General features: G+C 38.1%; 1 protein-coding gene across 1 annotated transcript in view; it reads left to right on the top strand.

Annotated features, from left to right (window-relative positions):
• ANKRD52 (ankyrin repeat domain 52) overlaps window positions 1–18,944 on the top strand; it is a 112,647-nt gene extending 93,703 nt beyond the window's left edge. Inside the window, exon 29 of the mRNA XM_089679875.1 lies at window positions 797–18,944. Within this exon, the coding sequence (XP_089536001.1) occupies window positions 797–1,032 (236 nt within the window). The 3' untranslated portion in view covers window positions 1,033–18,944. The remainder of the gene's footprint in view (window positions 1–796) is intronic.
• Window positions 18,945–21,739: the final 2,795 nt, after the last annotated feature.

Consider the following 21,739-nt stretch of genomic DNA (forward strand, 5'->3'; position numbering starts at 1 on the left):
TGCAGTGTAACTAAATGACTTTCAATTTATAAGATTACGCCACACTGAATTGTTTGTTTTTTAATTTTTCCGGAGAAAAAAAAACTTTTCCAGACACTTTACATCTGTAGGCATGCAACAAACATTTCTTTACTGTTTCTGTATGCTTTTCCTTTTATCAGATGTGCACATGTGATGCAAGCTAAAGGAAATCGGCCCATAGGGAATCATGGTGGCTATCATTGCTGACCATTCCTTCTGAAAATGGTAGTTGCCTGCCTATCATGTTGATACATTGGCTTTCAGAGACACTGATCTGTCACAGGTATAGGAATAAGGGATTAGCACTTTTTTGGCACTTATTTCCAGCATTCCTAGTTCAACACTGTGACTTGTAGTATTGATGCCAGGCAACAAGCATTTTCTAAAAGGCCAGTAATAGTATTTTTAGCTCAGTATTTCTCTTAAGGCAGGGTCACTTTAAATGTAACCTCTCAAAATGGAAATAATGGAAGCTGTCATTGACTTAGTTTGAAGGCACATATTCTAATGCAATGTTTTTCATTGCTATGCCATTTAGTAGTATGGGTGCACGCATAACAGGTGTCAGAACATCATGCGCATGCTTGTTTTCGTTAATTTCCCATGCAGTGCAGGATAGATGAGAATAAACCAGGAGCATATGCATGTTGGTGATGGGACTCAACTTTAGTTTGAAAAATCCTTATGAAAGCAAAAAATATTAGTCTTGGAGTTGTTTAAAATCATTAAGAGCTTGTAATTTTTGCATGACGTTTTTTTCTTTCATTATTGACAGCAGGTCACACCCCAGCCTTGGCCTGTGCTCCCAACAAAGACGTAGCGGATTGCTTGGCACTTATCCTATCCACCATGAAGCCTTTCCCACCAAAAGATGCCATCCTCCCCTTCAGCTTCAACCTCCTGAAGAACTGCGGCATCGCTGCCAAGACTGCCATCCCCAATGGTGGCAGTTGCCCCTACACAAAGGATCGGCACAGTTCCATTGCCATGGATGGCTGCTACACGGAGTAGCTCTTCCCGCCCTGCGGGTTACCCAAAACCTTACTTTTATTTATTTAGGATAAGAAGTATAGGGCACTTTTAAAGGAGAACAAGACACAGCATGTATGAAGTATGAGCTGTGCCTGGGCTTTAATTTTAGCTGCTCTTTTGAGCTGTCCTGGCCTGCACTGAAGCTTACGTAGTATTGTACCTTCCTGTATTTAGGAGGGAGGCCCAGGTTGGGTGGAACGGAGTTTTACTGCTGGGTACATTTTTTTTATTCTGTGGTTCTTGAATCGGTTGCCGAAGCTTTCACAATCTTGTGTTGTTGAAGGTGATAAAGAAGCCTCCATTGCTGTATTTTGGAGGTTTCGCCTGTGCAATTCATGTCTTTGCTGCTGTAAGATCATGAAAGCCATTATACTGTTGAAGGGTCACCAGGCCTTAATATTTATTTCAGGGGCAGCTCAATAATTCTGTTTAGGGTTACGGGACTACATGGGCAAGCGGCACCTTAACTTCATTCTAAATCTAGTGTTCTTTCTTTCCACTCCTTTAGAAACTGTTCCTTAATGGTCTTTCTGTCTCATGCTTAATATAAATACTAGGCACTGCAAAATCACATGCTTTTCACTTTATGCAAATGTGGTGCTGCATTTAGCCAGTTGATGGATCCCTGGTTGACATTCCCACTATGCACTGCTGCAAAATCCCCCTGCCAGCTAGGCACTTTAGTGATTCTGAGTTCTAGTGCTTTATTCTTTCTCTGGTCTTCCCATCATCTGTAACCATTAGCTGTGATGTCTGCCATGCCATCAGTATTTGAAATATTTCTAGTACTATGTCAGTCCTCTAGGGAACCATAACTTCCATGGCTTAGACAGGTACAACTCATCTGTCTTTCTCCTATTCTCACTAGGATACTGATTGATGCAGTCTCCTTTTCAGAGCATAATTTGCACTTGAATTGCTCTTTCAACCTAAAATTATGTCCTAATAGGTGTGTGAGTATGTGTGTAATGTGTTAGTATTAGATGTTTACTTGAGCTTATGTGATGTGAAATGTATTGCATATGGGTATTCTCAGAATGTAAGAATGGTGCTTATTTTTTATTTTTTTTTCCTTAATGAAATTTTACTCTTGATTAAGCAAGTAGTAAAATTCATTAATCCAAACCATTGTTCTGTACAACGCAATAAAGCGAGGCAGATTAGACAACTTTAGTTAACGTTTCCGTGACTGTTACAAAGTTTTATGGAAACTATGGCATTAGTTCATCCACAGTGGGTTATCGAAGTGTCCTCCAAATCTATTCATTTATGACTTGGTACGGATTTTAATGGATTTTTGTTCCTTTTAACTACCAAAAATATTCAGTTGGTTGCTAAAAGATATCGATGGCTAAAGGGATCAATTGTTTTAAATAGGAAAGTTGATGGTGCTATAAATTTATTTGGTTTTAAAGTCCTTTATTCCCCTGCCCATTTCAAGTCTTTGCCACTTTTAACTTTGTGTAATGTTTTAATAGGTTAAATATTCTATGTGTCCTACTGCATTTCACCAGCAAAATTATCAAGGGAAACTATTCCACAGTAAGATGTCAGTGATATTTTGAAGAAAGTACATGACTGAATACTTGATTCACTTTATACATCCTATTTTTTTTAGCTGAAATGTAAGTTCAAAGTCCATGATTTTAAAACCACCAAATTCAAAAAACTGTTTTAATCTTGCATTGTAGATTCAGCAAAACCACACTTGTTTACTATGTGGTGCTCAATATAAAAAGCTGTTGATAAGTTGACATATCACGTTTCTGTCCTCTCTTGAGTACATTGTTTTCAGTGTGCCAGTAATCAGCCAGAAAAATATTTTGCCTTATTTGTTTTTAAAAATTAGAAGGCTGTCATTTGTTTATTCCCTAAAAATCAGTGTCTCACGAATTTCTTTTCTCGAAGAAAATATTGGCACTTGAGGGGGCGCTTTGTAACTGCTTCAGGAAAATCCAAAGACTGTTTAATAAATTAACATGCTTCAGAAGTCTTTGTATAAAGCTCACATTCCATTCTGCAATTTTTATTCATTGTAAATACATAGAGGAAATTGCATAGACAGCCAGCCTTGCTGTTACCATAAACCCAATCCAAAGTGAAATGTTGTTAAATCTTTACACCTCCTTTTTAGTGCAGCACATTGAACTATATTACCCAAGGGCTTCTTCACGTGCATACTTTAACAATAATTCTGGCAGCCTGCAGAAAAATGTAACATTTGTTTACATTCTGTACTTATGGTAGGCAGTCCAAGGGTTAAAGTGATTCAGATAGCTGTAAGATCACCTAACTTCTACAGGAAAATGAAGGTGTACCCACTTCCACACACCCCACTTGCCTCCCCACATGTCCTGGACTTAGAGCCTGGGACATTCAAAAGTTCCACTTCATTTGTTGATATGTCCTGTGCTGTATGAACCAGGAAGTACTCAGCTCTGTGCACTCCCAGGTTCAGAGCTGTGAAGCCCTAGCTGCTGTGGCCAGGTAAACATCTGACTTGAGAGAAATTGTCCTTGATCTGCTTCAGCGGAATTCAGGGAGAAATTAGTCCCCTAATATCTTCTTAAAGAGAGCTGGGCATTGGTATTCTGCTATCACATGGAGGCTTCTCAAACCCCTTGTTATAGCAATAAAATTAAAAAAAGTGTTTAAAAAAAATAAAGTGAACCAAAAAAAATTCAATCCCCTCCCGCCCTCACATTTATGAACATACGACTAAATGCTGGCATCAGGCATGCACATGTACATAAACAATGATTGTGCAGCACCCATTGGGTCTCGCTGCACACACCAGCGAGGGACAGTTCAAGGACCATCATTTTACAGTAAATTTTAATGGTGTTAAAGTCTCCTATGAACAGTTTTTGGCATCATAGTTTTTGCTGTTTCCTAGGTGCACACAATTCTGAGGCTTGACATATACGGTGTCTATTTACTCGACAATGTCCTCTCTTATATTTTAACAGTAAATTTTAGTGCACACAAAATATACTCAAACTTTTGTTTTACTGGTTTTTTTTTTTTTTTTTTCACTGAAAATATAAATTTAGAAAAACAGTACTGCAGATATGCAACAAAAAATTGCAGCTATCATCAATTTAATTCTACGGGTCCTCTGCTTTTAGAAAGAGAGGTTTTAAGTGCATTTTTCATGTAATCGAAAGCACATTTTAGTATATAATTGTAAAATGAAAACCTTTTTTTCTGACACCAAAAAGGGATGCTACATTTGTCCAGCTGAAGACCCTCTCTAGAATTAACTAGCTTTATTTTGTTTATAGGACAGACACCCAGCTTTGTGGGACAGGATAAAAACTGTTGCATTTGCCTTTTTTTATGAAATTTGGCTTTACAAAAACTTTTAATGAACAATCCTAAATGTGGGGGGTGGGTGCGGGGTGTTTTTTGTGGGTTGTTTTTAATTTAAAAAAAAAAAAAATTATTAAATGTGTACTTTTGCAATTATAGGTACACACCCTGCCTACTATCATTTGCCAGGGTATATTTAACCTATTCCACTGTGTAAAACCTGTTTTGTCTGACTCTTATGTAGAAACCTTGTCATTTCACCTGAGTGTGTAAGTGTCAGAGTTAAGAGTTCCCAGCAGACTTTGCCCCAACCTATCTTCACCCAAAAGCTAAATGTGATATATGCAGGTAAACACAATTCTCAGTCTTCATATACATGGATTGAATTGACACCTTTAACAGAAATCTGTCTATGCTGAGCAGTTCTGGACAGAGAGAATTTGTCTAACCATTAGTTTTTATGTTTTTAATGATGTGGCATTAACCATAAAATTGCACTTTAACTTATTCCCCCTTTAATATATGTTAATTATAGACACTTACATTGGACACCTTGTTACATGGGGTTCAGTGAACCCTATTCCATAACTAAATGATCAATTTGCCCCTGAATATTATCTTCGTGTTTTTACAGTCAGTTCTATGGGTTGAGAAAACCTGACCATATGGTACAGTTTTTATCAATTAAATGAAAAACGGGGTAAAATTATTTTGTATTATGAACTCTAAAAATGTGATAAAACGTATTGGGTTTTGCAAAATGGCAGTTTACCTTGAGGCAGAACTCCAAGCAAATATAAAAAAAAACCTGCAAGAGGACCTCTGCAATGAGCCAGCGCTGCAGAGCAGTGATGAGCAGGTTGGAGGTACCTGGGTGTTCACACCTGAGCACAGAAATGTGTCGCATACATGGTCCAAATTGCAAATATTTTGGCAGGCAAAGGGGTTCAAAGGGGCTTTTGGGAGCATGTTTGGCTGGAGTTCCAATGTATTTACTTTGAACATGTATGACATTACAGCATTAAGTGTATACCATTACATACACTTAATGCTGTAATGTCATACATGTTACAAGAGAGCAGTATTTTCTGTTGGGTTTCCAATCATTACCATTTCAAGAAAAACTGAATTTGGGTTAAAAAAAAATTGGGCAGAGGAATTTGCACTGTTTAGGACATTAAAAGTCTCTTGAAAATTGCCCCCCCCCCCTACCCCCTTCCTTAAGAAAATATCCGCTCACTGTTAGAAAAATCACATTTAAATTAAAAAAAGAAAAAAAAAGCAGGCTGTGTAATCTTTGCAGCAGATCTGAAACCTATGTATATGGAAATTATCATTGAAAAGGAGTTTTATCTTTCACAAACATGTTAATTGTAAAAAAAGAAAAAAAAACTGTAGTAACATTCTTTTCACATGTACCCCATTATTTATTAATTGTTAAAGTGTTACTTTTTTTTTTTTTTTTTTAGTCAACGCAAATTACCTCAGTTTACTGTTGGTGGTAAAACTTGAACGGCTTACCCTACTCAGTACTGATTGCAGGGTAGAGTCACGCAGGCCAGTTTCATTATGTGTTTGCATTTAGTAATCTGCACTATTTTTTCTTGCATATAATTTCTATTGTGTGCCTTCTTAAAATGTAGCATAATCAGTAGATTTTTTTTTTTCTTGTGCAGAGTGAAAGGACTAGGAATGTATGTCTGTAAAGGGAATTTAATTTTTTTTCCTCTCACTGTGGAGAGCAGGAGACAGTATTATAGGACTGCCTCTGGCAATATCATATCATACATTTCAAGCTTTCGTCTCTGATAAAATGGGTCCAAAGATGCTGAGTGATCATGTTAAGGGCTACATTGTTGGTTTTGTGCAGTTTTTGTTCTTTGAGGATACTAGTTCGAGTTATTGCCCCTCACGAGGTGTTTTTGCCTTCCTAAAATGGTGGACTAGCTATCTAGGTTGTTGACCACTGCCCATATTGTGGGAGTGATGTTATTCATTTTATAGTTTTGCACAAGATGATGGGAGATAAGACCTATATTGTCTCTCTGGTCTCTTGCACTCTGATCCTGCCTTTTTTTATAGAACCCGCTAGTCACCTGTTTGAGAAGAGCCAGCCTTTCTAACTGCTGTATTCAATCATTTCACTTCTGTTCTCATTGCCACTCCCTTTGTGGCTGCTTTGATGAATGGCGTGTTAAATGTGTGGTTTGTCTTTTTGTTTTTTTCCCTCCCTTGCACATTTTTTTTTCTCCTTTCTTGCCTTCATCCTGCATGTTGAGAAATGACAATCAAAGTTCTGTAAAAGGGCTTTTAGTAGATTCTTTTCTCTGGCCTGGTTGTGCTATTTTCTCTCTTGCCCCTTTTCTGGTGGGGGCATGTTGCAGCAGTTTTGCCCTTCCTCTATATTCCCTTCCACCTTGGAAACAGTTCTACCTGGTCTTGTTCTCCTTTAATGACATATAAAATGTGCATTGGCAGCACAGCTTGACAATTCTAAGTAATAATTTTTGAGTTTTTTTTTTTTTGGGGTGCCGGGCATGGGTTAAGCAAAGGAAGATGCATTATTTTGCTATCAGAGATGTCATGTCTGGTTACCTGAGTGCATTGTTTACAGGGCTGTCGTGAAACTTCCATTCCAAATTTCCCTGGTCCCATCCTACCTCCCAAGCTGCAGCCATTTTCCTTAGATACTTTATTTGTGGAAATGGTTACTAAAGTATGTTATGCTTTTGGAATATTGCTTTTCACACAATTTACTATGCCAAAGTACTTTAATTTCTCTGTTCTTTCTGACCCAGTGTATTTCTCTTCTTTACTTATTTTGCTTAATTGGAGGTTGGTGACATTAGGACCCAGTGTTGGGTCTTCCCAGTTGTGCCACTCTCGCAATGGAAGTTTCTTTCAGCTCCTAATGCAAAGCACTTGCTTCATTAATAAGCACTTTCTCATGACTCTTTTGCTGCTGCTGGTACCTTTTTAGTGTATGGCTGCTGCTTTGCAGCTAAGGTCCGTGCAGCAGTGTAGAGTTAAGGTAATGGTAAGGGTCTGATTTCCCTTGGGAACACAAGTAAAGGCTGACAGGAAGGAATGAAGGAGTAAATGAGATCAATCCTCTACTGCTGTGCTCCATCAAAAGTGGAAGAGGCAATGTCGTTGGAAAGAAAAGTTTTAAATTTATTAAAGCTATTGAGAAGGAAACTGAAAAGAAAAAAACAGCACAAATGCATTTCACAAACAGGTTTACTTGCACTGCCACTGTATAAACGAAGGAGCTACATCCTTATGGATAGCTGTTGTGAGCCATATTGCTGAATGTATCCTCTGATGTGTTCTACAAAGATATAAAATTTAAACTGAAATATGGTTACCACTTGGTTTAAAACAATGGTTGGCTGCTATTGATTTGAAAGAGGCCAGCTAGCTTTTTTTAATTTAATAAATTTTTATTTTACCTTGTTCTCCACAGTAGTCTAGAAATATCTTGATGCACAGACACCCGTTTTCTCAACTTTGGAGGCAAATTGTTATTGGTAAAGGTATTGTGTTCCCTTTCCTGACTTCTCTTGTACAGCAGCCTATTAAGCTTTACAATGTACTGTACACCTCTCGAGAAGCCAAAACCTTGATGCCCTTGCATTTTGTACAGGGGTAAGGCTGCAGATGTTTTTCCCACATTGCATTATACTGGACCAAAGCAAAACTACTGGGGTTTTCTCGAATTCAATAAAGATACTTTGCTGAACTCCAAGCCAGAGCTATGCTAAAGTCTGAGGTGGGTTTAGAACTCAGCAAAGATTGATAGCTGTCATTGTGAAATAGGCTACATGCATTTGAATAGTGGGCTCACATAGCCAGGTAAATATTGTCTAAAATCAATGCAAAAAGCTTGTAGCCCATTGAGTGACGTAATAAATATAACCTGCCCTAGCAATATTTCTAATTAGCCAAGAGAGTAAATGGTTAAAGGCAAAGCATTTTCTTTTTGTTTTGCATGTAATTGCAATACGATGTTGCATATAAATTTAAAACTAACCAAAATTAAAGACTGGATTAGTGGTGTTCTCATCCCCTTTTGCCATTTTTGACATACTTTATTCCCACACTGTAAGCCAAAAGCAGGAACTAAACTTGGACCAGATAACACTTATTCTTTTATCACAATGTGGAGAGGTCTAGCGTCGACCAGTACATTTGTGCTTTAGAATTGCTGAACAGTTACAAAGCACAAATGGACACCTGATGCCACTAGTTCACTAGTTATCCTGAAGTCCAACGTTGACAGTATTGCATGTATTATGCACCAGTATGATAAATTCAACTGCTGTTTAAGCCTTTTCATTTCCTTTGTGACTTTTTTTGTCTTGCAACAACTTGTAATTTGTTGATGCCACACAAAATTAACTTGTAAAGTTGAAGTGCAGCTAGTTCTATGTTCAAATACTTTGCTTAACTCCCCGAATGTGGCATGTTTCCTCTATATTACTAAACGCATGGCTCACCCAGAAATTAAACAGGGATGCCTTTTGTGTAGATACCAAAGCAAAACACTGAGCTGTTCTATAACACATAGACTGAATGTCACCTACATTTTTATCCACAAGCTGCTGGAAGGACCAGTGATGTTGTTAGAGTTTTGATTTGTGTCATTGTGTTTTTAACCACTTAGGACTAGTACCCCACTGTGGCTTTGGCGTGAGTGATCGATTTGGTGGTGGTCAAGTGCATTTATTTGTTTTAAAAACTAAAACTAGAAGCCTCAAAGAATAGTTTTCATTTAATGAGTACTATATTTGGAAGCACAAAAACTTGGCCTGTATGGATGTTTTAATCAGAAAACTCTTTAAAAACAAGACCTTATCGTCTCTTGACTCCAGCAGTAAGACGTTCCTAGCATCTGCACTACCTCCATGTTCCCATTGCCACTTTTCTTACTTTGCACATGCCCTCTGGTGACACGTCCAGAGTCTGGAATTCTATGCGGCAATAAAGTCATGAATAAAGCTGCATTGCAATCATGATATATTTCTCTTTTCAGCTGAGATTATCTAAGGAAGCCTACAGGGAGGAATCCTGCCTTTCTTAAGTGTGTGTGTGTGTGTATCATTACCCTGTTTGTAAATGCTGCACCCCTTTATAAGAGTTTAAACTCCACCTCAAGCCCCCTTAGCAGGGCCTGAGAATAATGTAACAGACCTCATTCTCACAAGTCAGGTAAACACTGAACTCGTCCTATGAATCTTGATAGAGACTATTCCTTTTTACATCTGACAGGACATGTGCACAACATATGAACACTAACTGGAGTCTAGTGCTTCCAACATTTCCCATTCGTGTATGGTGGTAGCGACACTGCCATACACCCCAGTTTATCAAGTTGTCTTTGCAGTTTAACATTTTTTCTTTGCTCCCTCAGCATGCTACTGGTCTTGAATTATGTACACTTGTGTTTTCTCATTAACCTCTTCCAATACACAAGGAAACAAAGCCTTATTTTATACCAGTTCTACTTCAGCTGTTAAAAGTGAACCAGTGTTGATGAGGAAAAATAGAGGGCCACTTAACTATATATTGCTGCTTTATGTATATATTCCTTATTGCAAAGACAGTAAATGTGATTCATGTCCATTACGTTTTGTGTCCCACATCAGCTTTAGGACTGAAAAAAAAATGCCCTTACGCTCAAAGAGAATCATAAATATAGTTGCAGAGATCTTAATCAGGAGAGTGCTTCCTCTTTGACCAGTTTTTTGTTTTTCTATTAGTTTCCTGTGAATTTTCTCTTGTATTATCCCTGTGTCTGAATAGTGCCATAGAAGAACAACTCAGGGACATGTAATGGCAAAGCATATATTTGTAAATTCCTAACCTATTATTCAGAACTGTGATCAGATGTCCTGTGATCCTAGAAAGTCCAGTAGTCCACCACTAAATCTGAAAAAATAACTGTCCCTATTTCCCCCCCCCCCCCAATTGTTTTTTTTTTTTTTTGGCTACTAAATGTGAGTGCCCTTGAGCTATGCATCGTATCTTAAAGGTTGAAGATAAAACTACAGAGGTGTTAACTGAATATTGCTTTATAGTAGCTCATTCTTAATAAAAAATTAAATTGTGTAGACTAGTGGTTGCCGAACTGTAAACCAACATTATAGAGTTTTGCAGTGTGTAACTGCTACTTGTACTGTTTCATGCAAGTCCCACTCAACAAAAAAAGAATCAGTCGGGACATTGTTTTCTCCAAAATGTCTACCAGAACACATAGGAGCCCTTACATATTATTTTATCATGGCATCTCCCGATTGCAGCCAATGCTTAAAGCTGAAGTTTATCTAAAGTTTATTTTTAGCCCCACAACTAGCCCTTTATTGACCTAGCCTGCCAGTTACAAAGTTTTGTCTTACATTGTGCAGGCAGCTGGATCTTGGAGAAATCTTCAGCGCAAGAATGCCCCTGAACTTCTGTTACAAAGGCAATTAACAGCTTTGGGTCTCTGGGCCTAATTTTGTAGAAAGTGATATTGTCCTGCCCCCTACTCTGCTCGGTTGCAAGTACTGAAATCATTAATAATAATAATAATAATTAAAAAAAAAAAACCAAAAAACTTCTCAATAGAATAGTTTGTGAATTGTGTGTGGGGGGGGGGGTTCTTTGACTCATACTCTTTCCCCAATCAGAGACAGTGTTACAGGCAGTAAAAGCAATTTTAAAAAAGAAATCTCAACTGACTTAATCCTGAAGACCCGACGCAATTCACCCTCTGCATGCCAGTAAAAGATTTCTCCAGGACACATCTGCCTGCATGTTGACATACTTTGTTAGGTAAGTTGAGTCAATGAAGCTGGAGGGCCAATAACACAGGTCTGAAAAAAAATGTTTTTAAGAGCTGTTTTGGTGTATTCCACGTAATCTTTGTTTTTTGGTGCGCTGAATCCGAAAATGACCTCCATTTTATCATAGGACATCACGTTTCCTGTCAATTTAGGTAACTATGTTAAATAAGGCATTACCTCAAAATAAATGGAAATAGACTTATAAAATTAAAGTTTTATTACAATTTTTTCATGAAAATCCTTTTTGGAACTGAAATGAGCTCACCTACACACACTAAACTCGATTCTTCTTCCCTGTGAGGCTCCTCTTGGTGCATTTACACTTGTGAGTAGCATCTGGAATGTCTCTCTGAAGCATCCAACAGTAGTCTGCCATCATTGTAATGCTCCATTTTCCCTGGTATCTCCTTTCCATCTCCTTAACCTCCTTGGCGGTTTTCCCGAGTGTAGCTCGGGGTAGAATTTCTATACCAAGAACGGTAACCCCGAGCTACACTCGGGCTTACTATGCAGCGTTCTCTGGGGGTCCCTGCAGCACTTACCTTGTCCTTCGCTCCCACGATGGGTCCCCTGCAGCGTCCCCGTCCATCTCCTCCGGCGGATGCCGGCATCTGGCTTCCGTGTTCCGGTCCCCGTGACGTCGGAACGTTCGGGTGGCGGAACCGGCGGGAAATTTGAAATTTTTAAAAAATGACATTTTTGCTGTCATTGCTTTTTCACTGCATTTCACATAATTTTGTCCCCACTGCTTTGTCCTGTGCCCTGCCTGCATTTTGACTGTTCTTTCTGCCTGGAAACTTAGAAAAGTCCATGGCGGCCAAAAAGCGTCCCTTTACGTCAAAATCGGTTTTAGAACAGCGATAGTAAATCAGAACCACTTGCAGAATTGAGTGATAATGATTTGTGGGGAAATTCGTCATCAGACACTGAAAACGATTTTGCGACTTTGCTCAGCGATGTGTGAATTTGCCTCTGTATTTCAAATTTCAGTGTTTTTGGTTTGATTATATTATTGAATTAAATTTATTATTATTATTTTTTATGATTATTTATTAAATTATAATTTATGATTTCGTGTTTCAAGTTTTATCATATCCGGAATGTTTAATAGACTCTTTTTCGGATAGATTTCAGTGAGTTATTCCTAAAAATTATAGCCTACAATTAAAAACTACATATTTCCATGCAAAAAAATGGTACCGCTTTCAGCACAAAATTCCTGACATGATCATACCGCCGGGGAGGTTAATGTCTTGGTGGAATCGTTCACCTTGTTCCTCGCTCACCGCTCCCAAATTTTCAGGAAAGTAAGCAAGGTGGGACTGGAGGAAATGCACTTTCAAACTCATCAGGCAACCTAAAGCTTGAAATGCTTTCAGCATTCGTCAGACGATCTTTTTGCAGTGAGGATCTTTGTTATTGCCTAAAAATTTCTGCACGACTTCTTTAAATGCAATCCACCCTTCTTTTTGAGGATCCGTCATGGTATTGACAAACTCTTGATCAACTATAAGCCTTCTAATGTCTGGTGCGACAAACACACCTTCCTTCAATTTTGCCTCCAACAGGCCTGGAAACTTGATGACCAAGTATTTAAAGCATTCTCCATCTCTTGGAGTGATTTTACAAATTGCTTCATCAATCCCAATTTTATGTGGAGAGGTGGTAGAAGAACTTTATGGGAAGGTACTAAAGTTTCTCGGAGGACATTTTTTCCACCGACTGTTAGCACCCTCGGCTGCCAACTCTTCTCGGTCCAGTGATTTTGTCAGTCTTGACTGTCCCATAGACACAGAAAACAAGGGTATTTGGTATCCCACCCACTGGATTGTTCAGGAAAGATTAACCCCTTCTACCATTAGAAGCACAGACTCAGGGCTGAGGCTTACACATACAGCATGCTGCTGAGTATCCTAGTAGTCAGACATGTCACTCAGAGCAGCACTTGTATTCACCCCCTTTGCAGGGGGGGAGGGGCAGAGATTGTTTACCTGCAAATAACAAAGGGCCAGAAGAGAACTAGGGAAATGAGGAAATTAGAATTTTTGTTTTCCTACTAAAACTTGCTTAGCTTATGTAGATATTTGACCATCAGATTTACAGTGCTATATTTTTCTTCTTACATAACTCGGACAACCCCTTTTTAAGGTTTTTTTGGCATTTTATATCTTAAATGCATTTGTGAATTAATTAATAGTAATTTGGACTTTAAATTTGGTTAAAAACCCATAATATAAAACTATACTAAAAATTTAAACAAATTTGATAAATTTGAAGACAATTTTGCATTTTGTGGTAAATCATGACCTCTAGGAGTTTTTTCAGTATTTTATTTGTTTTCAGCAAACCAAAATACATGGAAATTAGATGAAAATAATCAAACCTCTTTTTAGTCGCAGACCTGTGTAATTGTTTTTTAGCAAAACTTCATCTTTAAGGTTATGGGTTTTTTTCTACAAGGCTGTTCTACTCAAAAATCCAGGGATATCATTAACAATGAGAGTGTACTATCAGTGGCACACATGCTTCAGTTTGTGGAAACATGGGTCTGGAGACACCTGAATCTGGAAAACTAGTCACCGGTTTTCCACACCATATTGAGGACTGTTGCACATAACTGTACCCTAAGTTACACTCCTGCGGTTGAGATGCAGTTCATTCTGTGGCTTTTGGGTAGCACTGCTCAATTCAGCCAACTTTTGAATCCTGATGTTGCTGACCTCTGTTACCTTCATAGACCATGGCCACAAAAGCAGAACAAGGTGAAAATTAAAGTTTTCAAATAAAATGTTCTCAAATACCTGACTTGCTAAGAAGCTTGTGACCATAGCTTTTTGAAAAGCATATTTTAGCGTATAGTTTGGATTTATCTGACATAAAAGTATTCAGTGACAATTGGGTGATGAATGAGAACCAGTTTATTGTATTCATACTAAAGAAAACTGTTTTCTACCTGGTTACTGTGCATCACTGCTCTTCTGTTACAGAAGGCCCTGAAATTTATGAAGCCATATAAGTAGATACCTCTGAATCCTATTCCTGTTGTCCAGGAAGATGACACCGGATAATATGCTTGACATACACAATACTAGCGGTTTTTGATTTTCAGTTCCAATGTCTTTTGATAATGCAATAGTTTGTTGTGTGTTAATGCTAAGGAGAAAAATATTCTGATGTAACAAAAGTTTAGAGAGGGGGCCACAAGTTGTCCAGAATGCAGAGGGAATTCTGTTAGCTGTTGTCCCACTGCTCATGCGTGTGTGTGAATAAGAAAATTCACATTGGAAGTGTGAAATCTGACCTGGCAAAACAACATTTACATAACATCCATGTTATTCTTTAACTTGATTAGACAAAAAATTATATTGCACACCCATTCATGCTTCTATGAATTTATTGTATCTAACAGATAAGAATTACTATTCCTTTTCTCTAGGTTCTTGTTCTTTCAACAAATTCCCTACCCCCAACCCCATGTATTCACCTTTCCTTCACACACGGTTGCTGAATGGAGCAGCGGAATGACCGAGAAAACCCAGTACATCTGGAAATGTGGAGAATGGGACTTGTTCCCCCTTCTCCAACAAGACCGCATTAAAGATTGCCCACTTCAGATTTGGCGCTTAAAGCTGAACCTCAGGCAAATTGTTAAATTGACAGATGAAATACAGGAGCTCCTTTACCTGCTGAAAGAATTATGATTTGTCCATTCTTGAGAATTGCACCTTCCTGTCACACAATATAGCCAACATGGAAATCTAACTTTGGTCTATTGCAGTTAAGCACTGCAATGGTCTTTTCCTTGCCTGCAATCAGTTATTGGAGAGTGAAGGAGAAGCAGTAGACCGATGAGCTTATCTGCTATTCTGCTTCTCACTCCTGTCAGCTTTTTTTCTGGTTAGCTCATTGGCACTACAGCACAACTAATTGGTTCCTTGTGCTACTTTTGTCCTCTTCCAGTCTGAGCTCCACTGTACAGAGAATTGCTAGATACCAAGTTAAATGCAGGTACTTGCACCAGTTGCTTTATAAACAGTTTTTTTTTCCTTTTTATTATACACTTAAATTAATTGGTGTTGTGTTTGCCTGGAGTGCAGCTTTAAACATGATATCTTTTCTGCTTCCAATGGTCAAACAGAACAGTGGGGGAGTGAAATGAAGAGATTGTGTAGCAGAAGAATGGGTAGAATACGTGAACCTGTTTTGTCAAGTAAACCAGGGCTTTACCAATACCAGTTCACTCTGCCCTACATGAGCAAAGATGGGCCTTGCCAACCACAGCATCCAGCCCTGGTCTTTACCCTAGTTCTCCCAACTCCTCCCTCCATTCCTGCTGTGAAGCAATAACAAGAGTATCTGGTCCCCTTAGTAAGCAGAACACTACAGACATTTTGACCGATTGAGCCCTGAGTTTGTAACTTCATTTTCCCATGTGAAGGATAATTGATCATTCTTCCAGTACAGTGCTTAAAGGGTTTTATTTAATTTCCTTATTCCATTCTATTTGATTTTTAAAAGGTTTTAGTCTTGACTGTCCAATACTGTTATCTTTCAAGATACTGCAACCATCATTAACGAAGTAGCATCCCTTGATAACTCGAGCTTCACCCTGAAGTGTGGCATTTTCAAACTCGTCACCAGCATAGCATTACTTTTAAATATGCCAGCCTTGTTTAATAGACCCCAGTGCATGTCTGTGGGACAGTTATTGGAGTTGTACAATTACACCCCCTTGAACTGGTGTTACGAATGTTGCTGTCTTTACCCATGCATTGTGGTGGCACTGATTTTGTTTTCCATAGTTTTGTAGCAAAAATGTTTACCCAGCACAATCGCTGTTTAACTTTGTACTGCTGTCATTTATTAATAACAGATATGGTGGGGATAACTTGTTTTTAAAGATTGACTATATTCTTTGAAAAATATTAGTGCGATTTTCAAATAACCACATTGGCTCCAATTTCCTCATAAGCTTTGAGAAACAGGCAGCTATTAATGTCACACCTTGAAGTCCATAAAAAGAGGAAAACGATTTCTAGAATGGGAGCCTGGGAACAGTTAACATTTTTGATTTTTTTTTTTTTTAATTCATTAATTCAAGGTTAGAAATGGCAGGTTATACTGGACCATGCAGATCAAGAAAGGAGATTCTTTGCACAACACCTAGACCTCTTGAGACTTTTACATTTTATGTGTATGCGTGTGTATTAGGTTGTTTGGGGGGCATTAACGGCTGTAAGTATTCAACATGTATGTGTTGTTGTCTACAGAGTGAGAATAAATGTATTCCTCACTGAAGTGGCAGGATGGGTTTTATTGCACTTTCATGGCAGAAAACAGGATTCTGCTGGATGTAAAGCTTTCTTTCTAATGTCTTTTTCTTTCTCCTTTTTCTTTTTTTTTTTTTTTTTGGTTAAACATGTCGGTGAGATATTGTTCCACTTGTGTGACTATAGTGTTTGTAGACTTTTATCTAGTGTACGGCATGTATAGTATTCTGGCAGTTTTCTGCCTAGCTTGCATCAGTCAACATATTGTGAATAGTCTTTATTGTTCAGTAGTGCATATATCAGTTTCTTGTGGGGTCATTTTCTGACTTAAGTCGAAATCACAGTATCGTGTTAAGTGCCTAGGAGGGGAGTCTGTTGTGCAGCTGTCAAAGTTTAAAGTGGACCTGTCCCTATACACAATGGAAGCAGCAATGTTGGCAGTACCAATACAGCTGATCAGCTGGGTAATCACAACCAAACTGGCATTTAAGGTATCTCTGGAATATTGGTCCATTTAACTAACGTGGAAACATGCTTGCTGATTTTAAGCTTTTTGTTTTCTGCAAATAAAGTCCATACATTATTGAAAAGGGTTTTTCTTTTGGTCATGGAGTGATTTTCAAAAACATTCAGATTGATTCCCAAACAGCATTTTTTTAAAAATATTTTTGTGGTCTTCCTTTCCTAATATTAGCTTCATCCTGAAATCTGGTACATACTGAAATAACCATTTGGGTACAGTCATAGGTGGGTAGGCAAGTTTGTCTATTCCCACCCATTTTTTTTTTTTTAACTTTTTATTTTTAACTTTTTTTTAATTTTTTTTTTTTTTTTTTTTTTGCAACGTTTTTTCATTTATAAATGCTGTATGTGTAAGTTATTGGTAGCACAAGCTTACAAGTTTCTATTGCATTGATTAGGCACCATCCTCTCAATTATTGCTTCCTTGGTACATGTGGGCCACAGATCCACTTAAACTTTGCAAACCCAACTTTCATCATGACAGTGAAACACGATGAAACAGCAGATGTTAACTTTTTAGTCTTGAAAAGAACCAGTTGTGGAAAAAAATGTGTGCGCTGCCATGCTGACCTTTTGAAAATGCTAGGTGCCTGACTATGTCTAGCTTAATATTTTCTACATGACTAACCCATGCAGCACACTTTTCTAGGTCAGTGGCTAAAAGTTATGAAGACAACTAATCTTTTCAGAGGGTCAGCTGTAGCAACCTACATTTTTATCTCACCACAGCATTCCTCTCATTAAAGCTCTTCATGGGTTTTGACAGCTGTCTTTGTCAGTAGGAACTATTTTCAAGAATTAATTTCTTCCCTTATCAAGCAGTGTTTGTTTATGAAGGCGTTTCTGATATGTTCACCTACAAAGACTTTAAAATATTAGATTAAGAATGCACTAATTTATGAAGTGATAATTTCACTTCACAAGTCAATCAAAGCAATCTGATGTAAATAACCATGTCATGATATTGAAGGTTGATGTCCAGTTGACTTAACCATTATGTAACAATTCCCATCCCTTGTAGACATTGTCCAGATAAACCTGTATTATAAGGCAACAATATTTTATCTTTATTATGGGCTAAATTAGGAATCTTGTTTTGACACTTCAAATGGGATTTCATAATAACCTTATAGAAGTCCCTCTTATGTAACTGTAGATTCCCTTATTTTGGGTTGTAGAGAATGAGCCTTCTATTTTGCCTCAAGCAGAACGTTGTAATATTTGTCTTAGTAATATTGTACAGTATTAGTAGTAGTGGTAGTACTGTTGAAGCCACCCCAAAATACTCTCAAGCTACAATACAAGACATTGCCAGACACCTTTTTGCCTTTTGACTCCCACAAACAGGATAACCCTGGACCTGGGATTGCAAAACATGTTTTTGTTTTTATTATTTGGTTGTTTTCCTCCTCCTCCCTTTTTTTTGTTTTTTTTTTTTTTTGGTTGGTTCTCGGTGATTACCTTATTACCTTGCTAATTTTGTTTCCTTTTTGAGAGAGGTTTTTTTTTTTATTACTTCTTTGCTTTTGTCTATCATATTCCCCTGTGTTGCAAATAAGAGTCCTCTAACTCTAATGGTTATTCGTGTTTTGTTACAGCTGGGTAATGTTGCTGTGATGGCTGTTCACTGCCTCATAGTTATGGTATATCATAGTAACGCAACTACTGAGTGCCTATGTGGCCTCCCTTGCTGTGGCTGTGCCTTTTCTACCCCACTTGCAAATGTTCAGTCTTCTAACAATGTTACTCTGACAGGACCAGGGTGGGTGGGGGAACAAGGGAGAATGTGTGCAAATTATTTTTGTGTTTTAAGTTGTGGGAGTTCAAACTTGGGGATCATTTAATAGGAGAGTTCATTAAAACTTGATCTCTTTTCTATAAAAGTTCCCTGCAACCAAGTCCTGCTGCTCATATTGTGGCTTTGAATCAATTCTGTTTATTAAAAAGCTTTAGCTTGTAATGCGTGTCATGTCTTTTTTGCAAGCATTCCTCAAATGGCCAGAAAACAGAACCGAAAAAGTCCGTGAGCATATGGATGTCAATGTGCATTATAGCAGGCGTCGCCGTAGAATGTTTGTTTCACCACCTGATGCATTGCTTGCTGTAGTTGGGTTTTACAACTTCATTAACCACTGGTACAGGTTTTTGCCATTGCTATCTCTAATAGGGTGAACTTCCTCTCAGGCTGAGAAGAACATTTTCAAACAGGCACACACAATTTGTAGTAGGGTTAGAACAGTGTTGTGATTGAGGTTAATACTTTTCTTTTCTTGTAGCAATTGCACCCCCTCCCCTAATGGGGGTCACAGACAGTAGGTTAATCTACTCCACTCTATCCAAAACGAAACAATAGCTGGAGTTTGGTAATAAACAAAGTCTGTACTGATGAAGATTCTAGACAGCCACTACCATTTTTTATATATATATATATATATATTTTGTTACATATGGCATAAGTAACATGTCCAGCCAAACAACAGATGAAGATATAGCTTTCATGACATAGCATCAATTATGATGTACTATATGTGGTAATCAAGCAAACCTGGGCAGTTAATTCTGGACAAATCAGCAGATAAGACCTGGGTAGGAAAGGTGGAGGGACAAGAAGAGAGGAGGTAAGGGAAAAAGGAACAGGGTAGGAAGGGAGGCAAGGGGGAGCTAATGAGACCACATACCAGGGGGAGCATAAGCAGGTACAGTTGTGTTCAAAATAATAGCAGTCAGACATCACTAAGCTGATCAATCACTGTTTTTGGTAGAAATGATATTTCTACATTGCAAATAATTTACTAGCAGGTGTAGTAGAGTAATAGAAATCCAACAGTCATGACATGCATGCTGCTGATTCTCTGTATTTGAATCACTAATTGAAAAGGGCATGTTCAAAATAGCAGTGTGGCGTTCTATTAGTGAGGTCAGTCATTCTTTGAAAAGTAGGTGACAATTCTTGCCCTTATTTAAGGAAGGAAGGCAGCAAATGTTGTACATGCTGGTTACAGTGCATTTCTCTCTGAAATTCTGAGGAAAATGGGTCGTTCCACATATTGTTCAGAAGAACAGCGTACTTTGATTAAAAAGTTGATTGGAGAGGGGAAAACATATAAAGAAGTGCAGAAAATGATAGGCTGCTCAGCTAAAATGATAGCAAATGCTTTAAAATGGCAACCAAAACCTGAAAGACGTGGAAGAAAGCGAAAAACTACCATTCGAATGGATAGGAGAATAACCAAAATGGCAAGGACTCAGCCAACAATCAGCTCCAGGAATATCAAAGAAGGTCTAAAGTTACCTGTGAGTTATGTTACAATTAGAAGACACCTATGTGAAGCCAAGCTATCTGCAAGAAGCCCCCACAAAGTCCCACTGTTGAAAAAAAGACGTGCTGAAGAGGTTACAATTTGCCAAAGAGCACATTGACTGGCCTAAAGAGAAATGGGCAACATTTTGTGGACTGATGAAAGTAAGATTGTTCTTTTTGGGTCTAGTGGCTGGAGACAGTTTGTCAGACGACCCCCAAACACTGAATTCAAGCCACAGTACATTGCGAAGACAGTGAAGCATGGTTGCGCAAGCATCATGATATGGGGATGTTTCTCATACTACGGTGTTGGGCCTATTTATCGCATACCAGGGATCATGGATCAGTTTGAATACATCAGAATACTTGAAGAGGAAATGCCCTTGAAATGGGTGTTCCAACAAGAAACAACCCCAAACACACCAGTAAACGTGCAACATCTTGGTTTCAGACCAACAAGATTGACGTTATGGAGTGGCCAGCCCAATTCCCGGATCTTAATCCAATAGAAAACTTGTGGGGTGACATCAAAAATGCAGTTTCTGAGGCAAAACCAAGAAATAGAGAAGAACTGTGAAATGTAGTCCAATCATCCTGGGCTGGAATACCTGTTCACAGGTGCCAGAAGTTGGTTGAGTCCATGCAACACAGATGTACAGCAGTTCTCTGAATCACTTAATTAATATTTAGTTGTATAACCACTGTTTCTAAGGAAAGCAAAATCTTCAAACATTTTTCAGTTTGTATTCTTCTTTAGAAACTCAAACATTCACTATATAAACACTGCTATTTTTTGTACAGTCTAATATTCACTTTTCTTTTAGAGGAACAACACAAATTTGATATTTTTCGTCATGTTTTGATTTGGAATAGAATGTGTAGTGTTCTCGACGCATTTGTGTGTGTTGAAAAAAAGTGAATAAAGCTCAAAATCCTTCTAATAATCTCTAATCTGCTTAAGAGAGCCAAGCATTGTCAATTTTTTTTTTTTTTTTTTTTTTTTTTTAACAATTTCTGTTCATAGGAGTTAACTTGTAACAGACAATTCAATGAGGACATTGAGTGGTAAGGGTGAATTAGTTAAAGCAGCCCTTTTTTTTGCATAATACAATAAGTACTTTAGTGAGGTGAGACCTCTGTTCATCCTCATGTATTCTCAGTAGGGCTACTACAGGAGATACCAAAAGGTTAATTTGCAAGCAAATATTAAGATCCAAACCTGGCAATGAGGACAGATGGGAGACCTTGGAGAAGTACTGTGTAACTTTTTGGGGTGTAAAATTCTATGGAGAAAGTTATCTCCTCCAGGCATAAATTGATCCAGACTTAGAACAGTTCTCAAAAAATTCTTCCCGGTTTTGTATACAGAGTATGAATGCAGATTTAGCTAAGATTGATAGGTTATGAGAACAGTAGAAATTTGACAGAGTACTCTTCAAATGCCTTTCCTCTTT

Source organism: Staurois parvus, unplaced genomic scaffold, assembly GCF_062004578.1.
Source record: "Staurois parvus isolate SC_StPar_1 unplaced genomic scaffold, SC_StPar_1.0 ptg000017l, whole genome shotgun sequence".
Classification (NCBI taxonomy): Eukaryota; Metazoa; Chordata; class Amphibia; order Anura; family Ranidae; genus Staurois; species Staurois parvus.